Raw genomic sequence first — 16,348 nt, forward strand, 5'->3', positions numbered from 1 at the left:
CCTCCCTGGCCGTGGCCCATCGCATCATTTCCTGTTTGCAATGCCTTCTGGGAAGGGGTGGCAACTTCCTCTGACACTGCCGTTGCTATGGAAACCTGACCTGAAACCTATTACACTGCTTGTGCTGCACTGAGCATGTGCGAGATCTGCAAGGATGAGATCCAGGAAGAAATACAGTCTGGCTTCAGATGCCCACACTTAAGATGGCCACGGCCTGCTGTAAGTTTATAAAATAACAAACTACTGCTATAAACTAACAAAACAGACCTTGGTTTACAGACTAACTTTACTAGAATACATTAAGCTTGTGTATTATAGGGGTATTTTTATTTAAAAAGTATCATTTCGGCTGGAACACCACTTTAAAAAGTAAACTGTCTTTACTAATTTAAGCATGTTTAATCAAACAAATATGATAATCTTTAATTAAAATAATCTTTAATCTGGCTGGACACCAGAAGAATTTTGTTAGATAATTTTCATTTTCTGAATAATTTTTCACTTAATGGGGTTAAATCAATGTTCATTTTTTTTTTCTACCATAGTGATGAGAAAATTTGGATCAGGATGGAGATTTTTTCTTGAAAGAATGATAATATTCTAACTATGAAAACTTGTACATATTGTAATGGCCATGTTGTAGATAAGGGGTTTCCAAATTCTTCACTTTGAGGGCCACATTGTATATTTTATACAAATTTGCAGGCCAAAAAAAAAACAGTTATTTATAAATGATGTGCAGAATAAGATGAAACTGGACAAGCAGCTGGTTGTGGCTCCTTTATACTCCACCCGCACCTAAATGCCGGAGCTTCCTGCACTGGGACGAAACTCCTGGGGCCTTACATCTTTATTCCTGTCAGTCTTCCCACACATTTGTGTCCCCATCATAGCCCTCCTCCATGCAAAGTCTCCATGCAAATTGGAGTCCCCATCAGGGTTCCCCCACAGTCATTTGTGTGCCTATCAGACCCTCTCCACTTATTTGTGTCTCTTTCATAGACCCCCTCACACACATTTGTGTCCCCATCACAGCCCCATGCACATTTATTTCCTCTCCAGAGCCCCCCTCAGATAATCGAATGCACATATGATGGGGGGACTTATTGGGACTTTTCTTACCAAAGATATGTAGCAGAATACATCTTTACTTTACTTTTTTTTTTGGTCTTTTTTCGTTTATAGAATTAAAAAGCCTAGTGGTAATCAAATGCCACCAAAAGAAGCTCTATTTGTGTGGTTATATACAATTCTTTTGGGTACAGCGTTGCATGACTGCGCAATTACCAGTTTTAGTAGCGCAGTGCTAAATAGCAAAAAAACTGCTTGTTTGTGGAGCTGAGGTGGGTAAAATGTCTAAAGCAAAACATGTTTTTATATTTGTTAGCAGTGTCATGTCAGGGAGATTTACGATCATTTCCTGTTCCATAGACACAACATGCAGTAATTTGGAGGGAAACTATCTGCACACACCTGGCTGTGGGTTTCAACAAGTTACTAACTGAACAACAGCATATTTGGGCATGTAAATGAGATGTTGCAGATCTGTCACTAGTTCCGGACTATTTCTGAAACTGTGCAATTTATTGTTGCAGGAAAACCGTAAACGTCATGGATCCAGCCGCAGTGTGGTTGATATGGAGCTAACGGATACGGATGATGGTGATGATGATAACGCCCCTTATTTTATCAGCCTGGTAAACGAGGATTCTATAGTCCCAGGCCAGGCAAGAACACAGAGGCCCGGTTAAACTGTTTCCTGGAATATTGGAAGGTAAACGTTTTGGCTATTAGTAGAATGTCAGGTCAATGAAAATTACAATTGCAGTTTTCTGTGAATATATGATAGAACATATCTCATTGTTTCAGGATCCTTGGCCTGTGCCTGTAGAAGAATGAACTATGTCCGATCACATTAAGCCGACAGGTTATAAAGGTTCTCTTGGGCAGAAAAGTAAATTTTTTGTGAAATATTCAGATTCCATAAATTCTCAAACCTAAAATACTGATATAAAGTTATAGGACACCTGTTCTAAATAAAATTGCATGTTTTAGCCCACATGGAAAAATAGAACCCCGTCCCTTTACTCCCATATTTTCTCTCCATTTCTTGATGGATGGTGAAGTGGATGCTTATTTTTCCAGTACCGTTTGTTGCTCAATGTGCCAAGCCAATCGGGGCTACTTTGTACTGTGTGATCTCTGTGATGTCCCCGATCACAAATGTAATCAGCGTTATGTTTACATTGCAGAGCTCACCCCTTCCTTTTACAGAGGAGGAACTATGAATTAATCACACATTCATTGGTTCCAGATCAGCAGATCCCAAGGTTGTGGGATTGTTTTTACCACTTTCACCCCCTTCCCTGCCAGTATATCTCAACCCTATCTTGTCCATGCAGTGACCTGTCTATTAACCCATTTCTTTATTCTGCACATCTGTACATAACCCCTTCATCTCCATTTTCACTTTATGTGACCTGTACCTTAACACCTTCACCCCCTTTTTCCCTTTGTTAGAATTTTGTACATTTAATGTATCCAGTTCACTATTACCAAACAGTATGTTCTAACCCCCTTAATGCTAGTATGGTTCTTTCCAAAAAAATGACATCACCTTGGGGTGTCTGTTTTATAAAAGTGATAATTTATGGGGTTTTGTAGAGTTCTGGTATCTTTGTGTAATGAAAGACAAAAACAGAACATTCTATAGCTCAGCTCACCAACCAGTCTGCCAACTGACCAAATTAACCTGCCCAACAGTCTACGTTAAAAACAGGGGTTTAGTTAGCACGCATTTGCAAACGCATGCATAAGCTGCAAGGCCTCTTCACGGCACCCTGTGTATGCTTGCAGTCCTAACGCTACTGAATTTATAAGGCGTCTCCACAATGGAAGCACATGCATTAAATGGATAGATGAGGGGCAGGTGGGCCTGGAGGCAGCCCAATCCTCCTTAAAGGAGCACACTGGACACCCAGCAAGCGCACAATGGCAGCAAAGGTGTACAGTGTGTCCCCGGACCATATTTTACACCAGTAACAAACAAATGGCCCCTGCCCCCACCTATACCTGGCCTTCACAGCAAGGAGCACATGGAAGGGCAAACACTTGAAAGACAAAAACAGAACATTCCATAGCTCAACTCACCAACCAGTCTGCCAACTGACCAAATTAACCTGTCCAACAGTCTGCATTAAAAACAGGGGTTTAGTTAGCACGCATTTGCAAAGGCATGCATAAGCTGCAAGGCCTCTTCACGGCACCCTGTGTATGCTTGCAGTCCTAACGCTACTGAATTTATAAGCGTCTCCACAATGGAAGCACATGCATTAAATGGATAGATGAGGGGCAGGTGTAATGTGCAATGTGCTATAGCAGCAGGTAAGGGAAACCGTTTATTTTTTATTTTTCTCCAAAAAGTTTGGTCATCTTTTTCCATTAACATAGTTAAAAAGAAAACAAAAATACAGTGGTTAATAAATACTACCAAAAACATGACTTAAAAAAAAATGAAAAAATGTAATTTGGGCACAGTAGTGTATGATTGTCAAACTACCACAGGCTAGTACTGAAGTGGTCAATCTACATTTCTTTCTCATCCATTGAGGAAAACAGGATGTATTTTGCGCTTTGGATTATGCAGCTGCCTACAGTTGGCAAACAAAGCTGTAGGCCAGCCCAGGATAACTCTTTTGCTACCTGCGTATCCAAGGATGATGAACATCTTTTCTTCAGCTGTACTGTATTAAAGACTAGCCTCATTTTGCTAGAATGCTCTAAAGCCCCATACACATGATCAAAAAATCGTATGAAAAATACCAGTTTCGACACGATCGCATGCTAATCTGATTGTTGGTACAGAGCTTTCATGAGCCATTAAAGACAGTTCATCCGATATTATTTTTTTGATCGGAAATGCACGAATAAAAATTTTGTACGATTTTCGTTTAATCAGTCCAGTTGTCGTTCAAAAATGCAATACAGATACACTACAACACATGACATCACTTCCGAATTTTTATTGTCGTATGAGAATTTTCGTGACTTTAGTAAACTCTTCAGGTTCGATCTGAAATTAGCATGAAAAAAGAAAAAGGACAATCATTCGTCCAGTAATCTCATTGTCTGTACTGGGCATTACTTTCGATCTTCTTTTCCTATAATTCCAATCAAGAATCTTCTCTACATAGTTGCTAGAGCTTGTCTATTCATTTGCAGACATGTGGCATGGCCATCGAAGTTCTGCAACTGGACCCTGTAGGGCTGAGTGTTGCAGGGATAGATTAGAAGAGACTTTCAGTCACTGGGTTTAGCTTAGCATGGAGAAATTTCCAAACTCTGTTCTGGTCGAAGTTGGCTGCAGGGCACATTCCAGATTCAAATCACCCCATACCTTTTGCTCCAGTTGCTGTGTCATTTTGTCTTCTAGAGCTGTGTCCTATCCAGGCCACCATTCTATTCCTCAAAGATTCCCTGCCCTTGGGGCATGTGAGGCCCTTGGTAATACCTGGTGTGTCTTACCTTATCCTGACTCCAGAGGAGCCCTCTGGCCTAATAGGTCAGCTGGGACCAGCTTTACTTTTCACTCATCCTTGTAGGGTTCTATGTTCTTGGTGGTCCATACACAGGTCTACTTCTTGGGCCTGGTGCCTTTTCCTGACACCCCCATTGTGGGATACTTAGACAACCCCGAGTGAAGTGGGTGTTATTGGATTCTAGTGGCCAAGATCTCCCTGAAGGGCTTAACACCTTCAAGATTTGGCTAGATCTGACTTGGGTTTCAGTGTTGGAAACTGCCTGTCAATGGCAGATGATTATATTCAACCTAGTTCCTCCCTTCGGGCCCCATGTTATTATGAAGGGCGTTGCCCTTTTCTTGCCTACCTTGCACCTTTTAATCTCCCCTTGGTCTACTTTAGAGCCTTGTCTGCTGTTAGACTCCTCGTGGATCTAGACTGTTAACATATCTAACTCTCTGGACCAGGGTAGTCTCTGGTGTGATCACTCGGTCTCCCCATCAGGTGGCTGGTAATAATTCTTCTCCCCATATCCAGGTGGTTTCTCTCATTGAAGATTTGTTTTCTTCAGGGATGCTTACTAGACTTTCATAGCAAAGGGGTTCCTTGTCTCGTTGGATCCTGACTTGTGTAGGTCTTCTGCTACTGTCTCTGTTGGACACCATCTATGTGCTGCTGTGTCTTCAACACTGAGGTTCTGGTTGATCAGCCTATCACTTGCTCCAGGTTTCATTGTTCCCTTCTGTTTGGAGTCATTCTCCTCTAGTGATGACCATTTCTATTTGGTCCTGAGCATCAAGCTGACTGTCGTCCTCTGGTCCTGTTGTTGTTCCCCTAATTAGTAGGGAGCTCTGCCACATTTGGTATCAAATTCCAGGGTTGGTCCTTAAGGCATTTCTTGGGCTATAGGCTGTCCTCGGGTCTGTTTTGTTGAGCCTGCTAGTGGTGGTTTCTTTAGAGTTGCTTCCTAGCTATCCAGACAAATAGTGTCACTCTGTTGCTGCTTTCTTGCTAACAATGAATTTCTACAGCATTTCAGCCAGAGAGGGAATGATGACATAGGAACTAGCGAATGTCCACCACCAACAGGAGCACTAATGTGAAATTGCCCTATATGTGACGAAGCATACGTTTATTTGCAGTTTGGTTTGCAAGCTTTCTATATTAGGGAGAAGTGTTATATGGTCAGTCTTCATTCAATGTTGTACGGTAAAGTATGAGCCTCTAATGAATGGGGTCAGTAAGGGGCTATAGGGGTACAATCATCCATACAATAGCATTTATAAAGAACTAGAGACACTCCCCATTGGGTCCTCAGGAACACAAAGAAAATGGTACCCAAACATATACAATGACATCATAAAAATATATTTTTGATACACAAAGTTAAAAGTTAAAAGAAACACAAATCCACATACATGAATAAAAGAAATAACCATGTTGTATGGTGCCTAAATGTTTATAGAAATTACGAATGTGTTGTCTTTTATCATTGTGTAGGTGAACTGGCATGATTTTGCTTTTTTTGATCACGTGATGTATGAAAGTCTGCGTCAGCTCATCCTCGCCTCACAGAGTCCAGATGCAGATGCTGTGTTTGCATCAATGGACTTGGCGTTCGCTATAGACCTGTGCAAGGAGGAGAGTGGAGGACAGGTATGAACAATATTAATTATGCATGTTGACCATTTAAACTGTATTGTATAACGGCAAAACATTTGTTTCCCTGAAACTTTCTACTTTACGAAAACGGCCAAGATTTGCCATTAATGCAAGGTCTACCCTCCCTTTTTTTTTCTCTTTCTCCTAAATCATTTAACACAACAGGCGAACTTTAATACATCTGTGGTTGTGTATGCCTATTCAGATTACCTTTGACTAAAAATCATTTATTTTCTTCAGGTGGAGCTCATTCCCAATGGTGTAAATATCCCTGTAACCCCTCAAAATGTAAATGAATATGTAAGAAAATATGCTGAACATAGGATGCTGGTAGTAGCAGAACAGCCTCTACATGTAAGTTTAATTTGAGAATGTGTGGAACGTTAACCTGGGCAGTCCCCAGGTTACAAACCAAGATAGGTTCTGTAGGTCTTTTCTTAATTTGAATTTGTATGTAAGTTGCAACTGGTGTAATTTTTTTTTTTTTTTTTTTAGTGTTACTCCAGCCAAAAAAAGTTTTTTACTCTTTTTGGATAGCATAGGGAAGGGTTAACACCACTGCAATGTTTGTTTTGCTGTCTGTGCCCCTATTTAGAAGATTTCACCTCACATTCTGTCTCTGTGACAATCGGATTTTGAAAATTTTGTGTTGTCATGGAAAGAGGATTTGGTGATAAATCTTCAGTGGAAACACCTTTTTGCCCATAACGGTTACACGAGTGAATTTGTCTTCCTAGGGGTGGATTTTCGCTCACTTCCTGTTGTCTCCCTCTGTAAGAATGAGTCGTATGTAAGTCAGATGTATGAGTAACTCGGACACTGCCTGTATTGGAAGTAAAATCTCGTGCACACTATAAAAATGAGCTGCAAGCATAAAGTGACTATTTTCGGGCAAGGGAAAAAACATAAAATTTAATGGCAGTATACTGTTAAAAATCTAAATCTTACTGTTATGCAAATATTATGAACAAATGCAGAATGTGTAAATAATAAATAACATAAATGTGTCCAAGTAAAAAAAAAAAAAAATGCTGCTGACGCAATCTGCAATAAAGTGTTCAAAGTCAACAGTCTTGTATTCATAACACAAGTGTTTATATCCCAGTGAAAGCATATATAAACCATAAAAACAAATACTGCAATATCCAAAATTCTTAATTCTTTGAATTTTCCACAAGTGATGGAAACCATCACCTCCCCTATGGGTACTCACTTACATATGCCTTTTAGTAGTAGAATGGGGCTGTGACTCCAGCTGAGGTTGTGAGCATAATTGGACATTAACCTCAACGCCGGCGCCTCCCAGCCCTTTGAGGTTTATGATGCCTTGGGGTGGAGCTTGAGAGCACGTGACCGCTGTCACGGCGTTCACATGATCCGAAAACTCCCAATCACAAGCAGCGATCGGGGGCTTTTGGTTAGGTGCTGGTAACTGTGTCGGGAGTGCATGCTCTCAGCACAGCTGTATGGTCGGATTCATGGTTGGATGTCTGTGTGTATCAGTGACGGGTGGACAGCCTCCCAAGTACTATAGCTTAAAGTGATACTAAAGTCTGGTATTAAAAGAGGTAAAAAAAACGCAAACTTGTTATACTTACCTGCTCTGTGCAGTAGTTTTGCACAGAGCACCCCAGATCCTCTTCTCGGGTCCCTCGCTGGCATTCCTGGCCCCTCCCTCCTGCTGAGTTGACCCTCAGCAAGCAGCTTTCTCTGGGGGCAGCCGAGCTGCTGCTCTGTGTGTCCTATCGGACACGGAGCTACGGTTCGGCCCTGCCCCTTCTCTTTTCATTGGCTCACTGACTTTGACAGTAGCAAGAGCCAGTGGCGCCCTGCTGCCGTCTCAGCCAATGAGGGAGGGTCCCAGGCTGCCGAGACTCTCTTGCAACATCGCTGGATCGGATTGGTCTCAATTAAGTATTAGGGGGGCTGCTGCACACAGAAGATTTTTTTTATCTTAATGCATAGATTGCATTCAGGCCCCTTTCACACTTGTGCAACTTGTCCTGCGACTTGGGGCTGCAAAGTCGCATGACAAGTCATACCCCATGATTTCCATTGAGTACCGCTCATATCTGTGCGACTTCCAAGTAGTCCCTGCACTACTTTGGTCCAACTTTAATGTGACTTGAGGGCCATAGACCTCAAGATTACACAGCCATTGCTTCAAGTCGCTGCAAAATTGTGCAAATTTCAGGTCGCACAAGTGTAAAAAGGGCCTAAGATTAAAAAAACTTCTGATTTTACAAACATTTTAAGGTGAGTGTGACCAGTTTTATGAGAGTTGCTTCCTTTTATCTTTGTGGGTCATAATATATGTATTGATCCTTAATATCTCACAACCACAGGTGCGATAAACTACATTGCCTTTAAGGAAAACTTAACCCAAGAACTAAAACTTAAAGCGGAACTTCACCCAAAAGGAAAAGTTCCGCTTGTTTGCATCCTCCCCCCAGGAGTAGAAATTGCCCTGGCATCAGTGGGAATAAACCATGCATCTTTGGTGTTGGTCAGAGAGGTATAGTGCCCCTCTGTTGGTGTTGGTTGGAGGAATAGTGTTTTGTAGCAGTGGGAGGAAAAAGGCAAGCAAAGGGCCACATCTGGCCCCCGGGCCACAGTTTGGAGACCACTGATCTAGAGCATATCGTACTTTTTTATGCAATCTATGGCCAGCATTATTGTGCTTTCTGTTACCTTATTGCTGTTGTGTATGTTTTAGGCAATGAGGAAAGGACTGCTAGATGTAATTCCAAAGAGTGCACTAGAAGATTTAACAGCGGAAGATTTCAGACTTCTGGTGAATGGCTGCGGTGAAGTTAATGTTCAGATGTTGATTAGTTTTACATCTTTCAACGATGAGTCAGGTAAGAAATTGCATATATGTCCAAGGAAAAACCTTTGCACACACATTACAGTTGTTCAATAAGGTGAACACAGAATAATAAAACTATAATTTGATTCGCTATGATAAAACCTACTAAAAGCAGCAAAAAAAGTGCCCCTGTAATACTTTATAGCCTTTAGGAAAACATTTCTGTGATATTCCCTACAACCAAAGGAGTACACTGTACACAACCCTTGCCCTAAGCATTGGCACTCCCCCACCCCCGACTTCTCAGTGCAAAGGGGTCATTCTAAAATATTTTATCAAATCGGCTGCATTTTTTTTTTTGCCAGATTAATTTTAAACTGCACCTGTTCTTCACAGTGGTGCTCTGTCACCAGAATATGAGGCGAGGAGAAATTTCCCAGTGGGGATCCCTGTTTTGGTGACAAGTGAAATTCTCACATCTGCAGTGGGGACACACTGCTAAAAAATAAGCTGACCTTTACCACTTTATCCACTATTTGAATAAGTTTGGACTTCACATACCCTTAAGGCCCTGTTCACACCTGAGCGATTTAGAGCTACAACCTTCAAGCAGGAAATCGCTCAACAGGCCCAATCCCATTCATTTCAATGGTGCCTGTTAACATCTGAGAGCTCTGTCACCTGAAGCAAAACGCCTGTCGCTCAAAGCACATGAGCATTTTTTTGGCAGATTACAAGTGTTTTTGGCCCCATAGACTTAAATAGAAATGCCTGATTAGAGCTTTATTATCATGTTTTCTCCTCTCCCTCGTGCTTTCTATTCGCTAAACAAAAACGCCTGAAGTTGTACAGCGCTTGTAATACTCTTCTAAATACGCTCAAAAAACGCTCAGGTGTGAATGCAGTTTTAGTTTCCTGGGTTCTTAATGAAGTATGGGTTTACTTTTTTGGCTTAATCCTATTCCTTGTTAGCTGACTGTTACTTGGTCCTTACCGACATGAAGTACCCCCTTCTGTAGGAACAAAAGGAGGAAAATAACAAAAGCTGTTCTAAAGGCTCATGGCCTAGTCCCCCCCCCCCCAAGCTCCACCTTATACTTGAGCCCCACCTTTATCCAGCGATGTGCATGAGAGCAGCGGCTCTCCTAGGTCTCCTTCTCACACTGTAGCGGGAGTCATTTGTTCCGGCTTCTATCCATGACAGCATATCCTGTAAATAATGGGCCTTTATCATTACAGATTTGCATGCATTAAAAAAACTAACAAAAAAAAAATAAAAAAAATTGTTATATAATTATTTTGTGAAGATGCTTACTACAGAATAACATATTTATGAATGTTTGTTTTCAGGAGAAAATGCAGAAAAGCTTTTGCAATTCAAGCGTTGGTTCTGGTCAATTGTTAAAAAGATGAGCATGACTGAGCGGCAAGATTTAGTAAGTACTTGTCACGTTGCACTGTTTTGTGTTTTCTAATAAATATTGTAGGGTTCCGCTGCTATCAATCTATCCAATCAGGACCAGAGACACCGGCTGGAGCTGGTGTGCTCGTCTCCGTTGCTGGAAAGACCGGGTTCAGGTAAGTAAAAGGGGATCTGTGGGGGGGGGGGGGACTGCTGCATCACAGGAGGTTTTTCACCTTAATGCATAGAATGTAAGTATAACGTGTTTTTTTTTGTTTTTTGTTTTTTTAAATAACAATCAACACTCGGGTTTACAAGATAAAGATAAGAAGCCTCTGTGCATCAGCCTCCCTTAATACTTACCTGAGCCCATCTAGATCTAGCGATATTGCAGGAGTGTCTCAGCTGCCCGGGACTCCCCTCATCGGCTGAGACAGAAGCGCAGCGCCATTGCCTCCCACTGTTGTCATTCAGCCAATGAGGAGAGAAAGGGGGTGGGGCGGCAGCTCAGTGTCTGATGCACACAGGGAGCTATGACATGGGTGCCCCCCCGCAGCAAGCTGCTTGCTGTGGGGGCACCCAACAGAGGAGAGGGTCCTGAGAAGAGGATCTGGGCTGCTCTGTACAAAACCACTACACAGAGCAAGTGAGTAGAACATGTTTATTTTTAAGCAAAAAAAAAATCTCTTGCCATGCCCCTCTGCCTCCTCACTGGCTGTGATTGACAGCATTATTGTCTTATGGAAACACAGAGTGGGGTTTGGGGGCGGGCATACATGAGTGCCCCCTTAGCAAGGGGCTTGCTATGGGGGGGATGGAGCCAGATGCACCAGCGGGTGACCCGAGAAGAGGAAGATCGGGGCAGCTTTGTGCAAAGCAATTGCATAGAGCAAGTAAGTGTACTATGTTTAACCACTATCTTACTGGGCACTTAAACCCCCCTCCTGTCCAGACCAATTTTCAGCGTTTAGCGCTGTCGCACTTTGAATGACAATTGCGCGGTCATACAACACTGTACCCAAATGAAATTTTTATCATTTTTTTCCCACAAATAGAGCTTTCTTTTGATGGTATTTGATCACCTCTGCAATTTTTAGTTTTTTTTTTTTTAATTGCAAAAGACAGAATTAAAAAAAAAAATTAATTAATAAAATAAATTAATACTCCCTGGCTAATCTACCAGCAAATTCAACCATCAAGAAGAAGGCTGCAATTATTATCATGGCTGTTGAGGTATAAGTTGTTGCATGCAGTTGTTTGACCTCTCTTTAGCGTAATCCATCAATCGATAGTGTTCACGCATTTCAGTTGCTTTCAAAATTTTTAGACTTTGTGGTGTTCTGGTTTTTAAGCGTTCACTTTTAACTGATGGTGCCCTAGACTATTGTATTATAGCAAGCAATACTTTATTTTGCTTTCTTATGTTGACTTTTTTATTTTTGTTTGTTTTAGAAACAAACCTTGATGCAACATATTCTGATTGTGATTATGAGGCCTGCAGGCAGTATCTAGTGAACCTTGAACGTCTATTCTGCGGCTATCTATGCCCGGAAGTGGGTGCAGATACCTGCACCCCCCCTCCCCCCTGAAAGGTGCCAATTGTGGCACCGGGGGGGGGATCTGATGAGCGCACGTTCCACTTTAGGGTGGAACTCCGCTTTAAAGAAGTGACTGTAGAACTTCCACCACCATCACCTGCCACACATCCTACTCACCAGAAGTACATAACCCTCATTACAGGTAGTCATAAACGCTTAAGGGAATTGGCAGCAAGGATTCCTGCAGCCACAGTACCAATCCAGGCGACTATCCAATCCAATTTTCGGGGCACCTGTTACAGGTGATCACAAACTCAAGTGGATGTTACCAATGGGGAATTTTCCACCCCCAACAAAGATCTGATCGAGTATCCAATGGTCAGAGGAAAAAGGCAAAAAAGAGGGTGGAGAAGGTTGCTGGAATGGAGGATCTGTGTGTCTCTGTCTCCCTGGAGTGGGGCTCAGCTGTGTGTACAGACGACATAGGAGTAGAACAACCACCCCAAGCCTCATTTGCTTTGTAGTGGCACTTAAGCCATAGAATAGCTTCAGCAGTTGTTAAAATTCTGTCTGCAGCTTTGTGTGTGTACTAGGTGTGCAGTCTGGGGGGATGTCCCGGCCTATTTTTTCTTTTTTAAATGTGAACTTCTCCTTTAAAGTGGTTGTAAAGGCACAAGGTTTTTTTACCTTCACGCTTTTGGCAGCAGCTGTCAATCACAGCCATTCAGCCAATGAGGGGACAGGGCCAAGCCTCGGCTCCATTTGCTCTGGTGGCACCTGACAGAAGGGAGGAGCCAGAAGCACCGGCATGGGACCCGAGGAGAGGGTGCAAAACCACTACACAGAGCAGGTAAATATAACCTACAGAATTCTTTATCAATCCCAAAGGGAAATTTTTACAACACAAACACACTTAACAAAGACAACACAAGATCACAACAATAAACTGAACAAAATGCAAAACACAACAAAATTACTAATAACAGCCATTAGCACCAAATAAACAAAACTAAAACTACACTGCAAATAAAACATCCATAAAATTAAAATACAACTTAAAATAAATAACAGTTAAAAAACAGACAATAAAACTACCAAATACAATAATGCACCACTTTCTCTAACACCCCCCAAATAATAACCAACACAATACCAACATACAAAACACCACAAAATCCTGATCATAAACCAGAATTAAATCTTCACCTTCAGCCCTCACAGAAAATGATATATCTTGATTGCCACAGGCAAAAATGATTTCCTGTGTCACTCGTGGGTGTAACAATCTGTCGCTGATGGTACTCCGCAGACTGACCAGCGTATTGTGGAGTGGGTGGAAGGAGTTGTCCAAGACTGAACATAACTTGAACAACATTCTCCTCTCCAACACTGTAAAAGACTTCACTTTCAATCCAACATCACTGGCCTTGCGAATCAGTTTGAGTCTGTTAGTGTCGGACACCCTAAGCCTGCTTCCACAGCATGCCACTGCATACAGGAGAGTGCTGGCCACCACACACTCTTAAAACATCTTCAGCATCATCTGACAGATGTTAAAGGAACTCCAGTCTCCTCAAAAAGTAGAGGCGGCTCATGTTAAAAAAAACAAGTTCTTTAACCGCTTCCCACCCGCCGGCCGTCATATGACGTCCTTGACTTTGTGCGGGCACGGCCGGATTTCCCACAAGGCCACCGAGGCTAGGCCTTGGGGTGGCAGTGGTGCAGGGGCGGCGCCGCTCCTGCAGCAACTTCTCGGCTTTCGTGGCCGCCCCCCATTTCAGGCTGCCTGTTAAAGTCCATTAGGGGCACCGGTGCCCGTAGAAAAGATGGCCGCAAGCTGACCACGCAACTGTGCATGTGCTGTTCCGAAGTCGGCCGGGCTCAGAAAAGCACGTACACGCTCGGCCAGGCGGCGTATGCGCAGTAGCGTGGGTCTCCAAGCTGTTGGCTGCTGTTCCTTACTTACAGGGCCGCGAAGGCTGCTCTACACAGAGGTGCGGCCGTGACCCAGAAGAGAGAGAGTGGCGTCATCTCTGCTATTTTTTGGGTGGCAGCCAGGTAACTGTGGCAATCTCCATGATGCTAGCAGGCAGCATGGCAAGTGACATCCCCATCTGGTGGCAGGCAGCGTGGCAAATGACATCCCCATCTGGTGGCAGGCAGCGTGGCAAGTGACATCCCCATCTGGTGGCAGACAGCGTGGCAAGTGACATCCTCATCTGGTGGCAGGCATAGTGGCAAGTGACAAGCGATGGTGGCAAGTGACACGCTCAGGGCTCCCAATGATTCTGCATTATGGTGAGTTGAACTATTTCATTTTATATTACAATGTAATAATAGAAATAATGCGTTTCAATCATCCTGACACCGTAACAACCATGGTGCTGGGGATGATTGAAGCACTAACACCAGACATTGCCCTGAAAAATTGCCTGCGAAAAATCCTTACCCCTCGCGTGCTTACCCTGAAGTATTTTCAGTCTGTACAATTAAAGCCAGTTATTTTCAGTGTTTTCGTGTGTGGAGATATGTTTTTAATTGATCTATTGTAGCAGTCATCGATAAAGGACGTGAATGGTGGTGTGTGTGTGTGTGTGTGGGGGCGGCATTGAAGGACCCGGCCTTGGGGCGGCAAAGGGAGTAAATCCGGGCCTGTATGTGGGGATATCTGAATGATGCCTGCAGCTACATGCATCATTCAGATATCGTCTTTTAGAGCCGACGATTCCCTACACCATAAGTAGGATCATAGCGGCTGTTCCACCGCTTGATCGTCCTTACGGGAGGCGAGGGGGGACATCCTCCGGTGCTTCTACGACTCACTGCTACGATCGGTGAGTCGGAGACAGGATCCTCCAGCCCCGGAGGTTTGTCATAGAGATTTCCAGCGGACCAGATGGTCGCCGGAAACTCTATGATCGTCGGAGGCCGGGCGCAATGTTATGACATCACGCCCGGCCTCTGCATTAAAAAAAATCGCATCGCCTCGACTGGGAAGCCAGGATCGTTTTTTTTTTTTTTTATTTCAGGCTTCCCAGCCTAGAGGTGAGATGTGAGGTCTTATTGAACCCATATCTCACCGTAAAGAGGACCTGTCATGTCATATTCCTATTACAAGGGATGTTTACATTCCTTGTAATAGGAATAAAAATGATCAAAAAAAATTTTTTTTGAAAAAAAGTGTCAAACTAAAATAAAGTAAAATTAACAATAAAATTGATTTCATTTTTTTAAAGCGCCCCTGTCCCCGTGCGCTCGCATGCAGAAACGAATGCATACGTAAGTCCCGCCCACACATGAAAACGATGTTCAAACCACACATGTGAGTTATCGCCGCGACCGTTAGAGCGAGAGCAATAATTTTGGCCCTAGGCCTCCTCTGTAACTCAAAACATGTAACCAGTAAAAAATGTTAAAGCGTCGCCTATGGGGACTTTTAAGTAGCTAAGTTTGCCACCATTCCACAAGCGTGTGCAATTTTGAAGCGTGACATGTTAGGTATCTATTTACTCGGCGTAACTTCATCTTTCATATTATGCAAAAACATTGGGCTAACTTTACTGTTTTGTTTTTTTTAAAGCACAAAACTGTTTTTTTTCCCAAAAAAAACATGTTTGAAAAATTGCTGCGCAAATACCGTGCAACATAAAAAGTTGCAACGACTGCCATTGTATTCTCTAGGGTCGGTTTCTTCTGTTATCTTACACCCCCCCCCTGGCCACCTCCTTCCCACACTGCAGTTTGGCATCTTTGGCCTGGGCACTGGATGACCTCGTCCTTGCACTGTGCACAGGATCTCCACAAAAGAGCAGCATACAAGTGTCCAGCTTTGCTAAATATATATATATATATATAAAAATAATATAATATATAAAAACATATATAATGTTTGGGGGTTCTATGTAATTTTCTAGCAAAAAAATTATGATTTTTACATGTAGGAGAGAAATGTCAGAATTGGCCTGGGTGGCAAGTGGTTAAAGGGGTTGTAAACCCTTTATAATCACTTTTTACTACGGGTTAGCCTATAATAAGGCTTACCTGTAGCTACCCCGGATATCTCCTAAACGCACGGTTTAGGAGATATCCTCTGTATCAGCATGTGCCTACGTCATCGGTACTGAAGCAATGGCACGTACGCCATTGCTCCAGTTAGTGTGTCGTTACCGGGGCTCGCATGTACTGGAGTGACGTTATAGCGGCTCAAGCTAATCACAGCCCTGAAGTCCGCGATACCCGGAAGTAACCCTGGGAGCGATGTCGCCGGATGGAGCAGTGTATGAGGATCGCTGCAACTCCAGCCAAAAAAGTACCCCTGTAACATTTGTTTTGCTGTCTGTGCCCCTGTTCAGAAGATTTCACCTCACTTTGTCCCTGTGACAGTTGGATTTTAAAAATTTTAGGTGGTTGTAGAAAC

At 42.9% G+C, this 16,348-nt stretch overlaps 1 protein-coding gene across 1 annotated transcript; it reads left to right on the top strand.

The window, feature by feature from the left end:
- Window positions 1–1,867: 1,867 nt before the first annotated feature.
- LOC141146077 (E3 ubiquitin-protein ligase UBR5-like) lies at window positions 1,868–11,905 on the top strand. The gene is made up of 6 exons (XM_073632836.1): window positions 1,868–1,954; window positions 6,021–6,176; window positions 6,423–6,536; window positions 8,899–9,043; window positions 10,342–10,427; window positions 11,846–11,905. The coding sequence occupies exons 2-6, from the start codon at window positions 6,057–6,059 to the stop codon at window positions 11,903–11,905; spliced, it is 525 nt and encodes a 174-aa protein (XP_073488937.1). The 5' UTR covers window positions 1,868–1,954; window positions 6,021–6,056.
- Window positions 11,906–16,348: the final 4,443 nt, after the last annotated feature.

The sequence above is a fragment of the Aquarana catesbeiana genome, linkage group LG05, assembly GCF_042186555.1.
Source record: "Aquarana catesbeiana isolate 2022-GZ linkage group LG05, ASM4218655v1, whole genome shotgun sequence".
Taxonomy (NCBI): domain Eukaryota; kingdom Metazoa; phylum Chordata; class Amphibia; order Anura; family Ranidae; genus Aquarana; species Aquarana catesbeiana.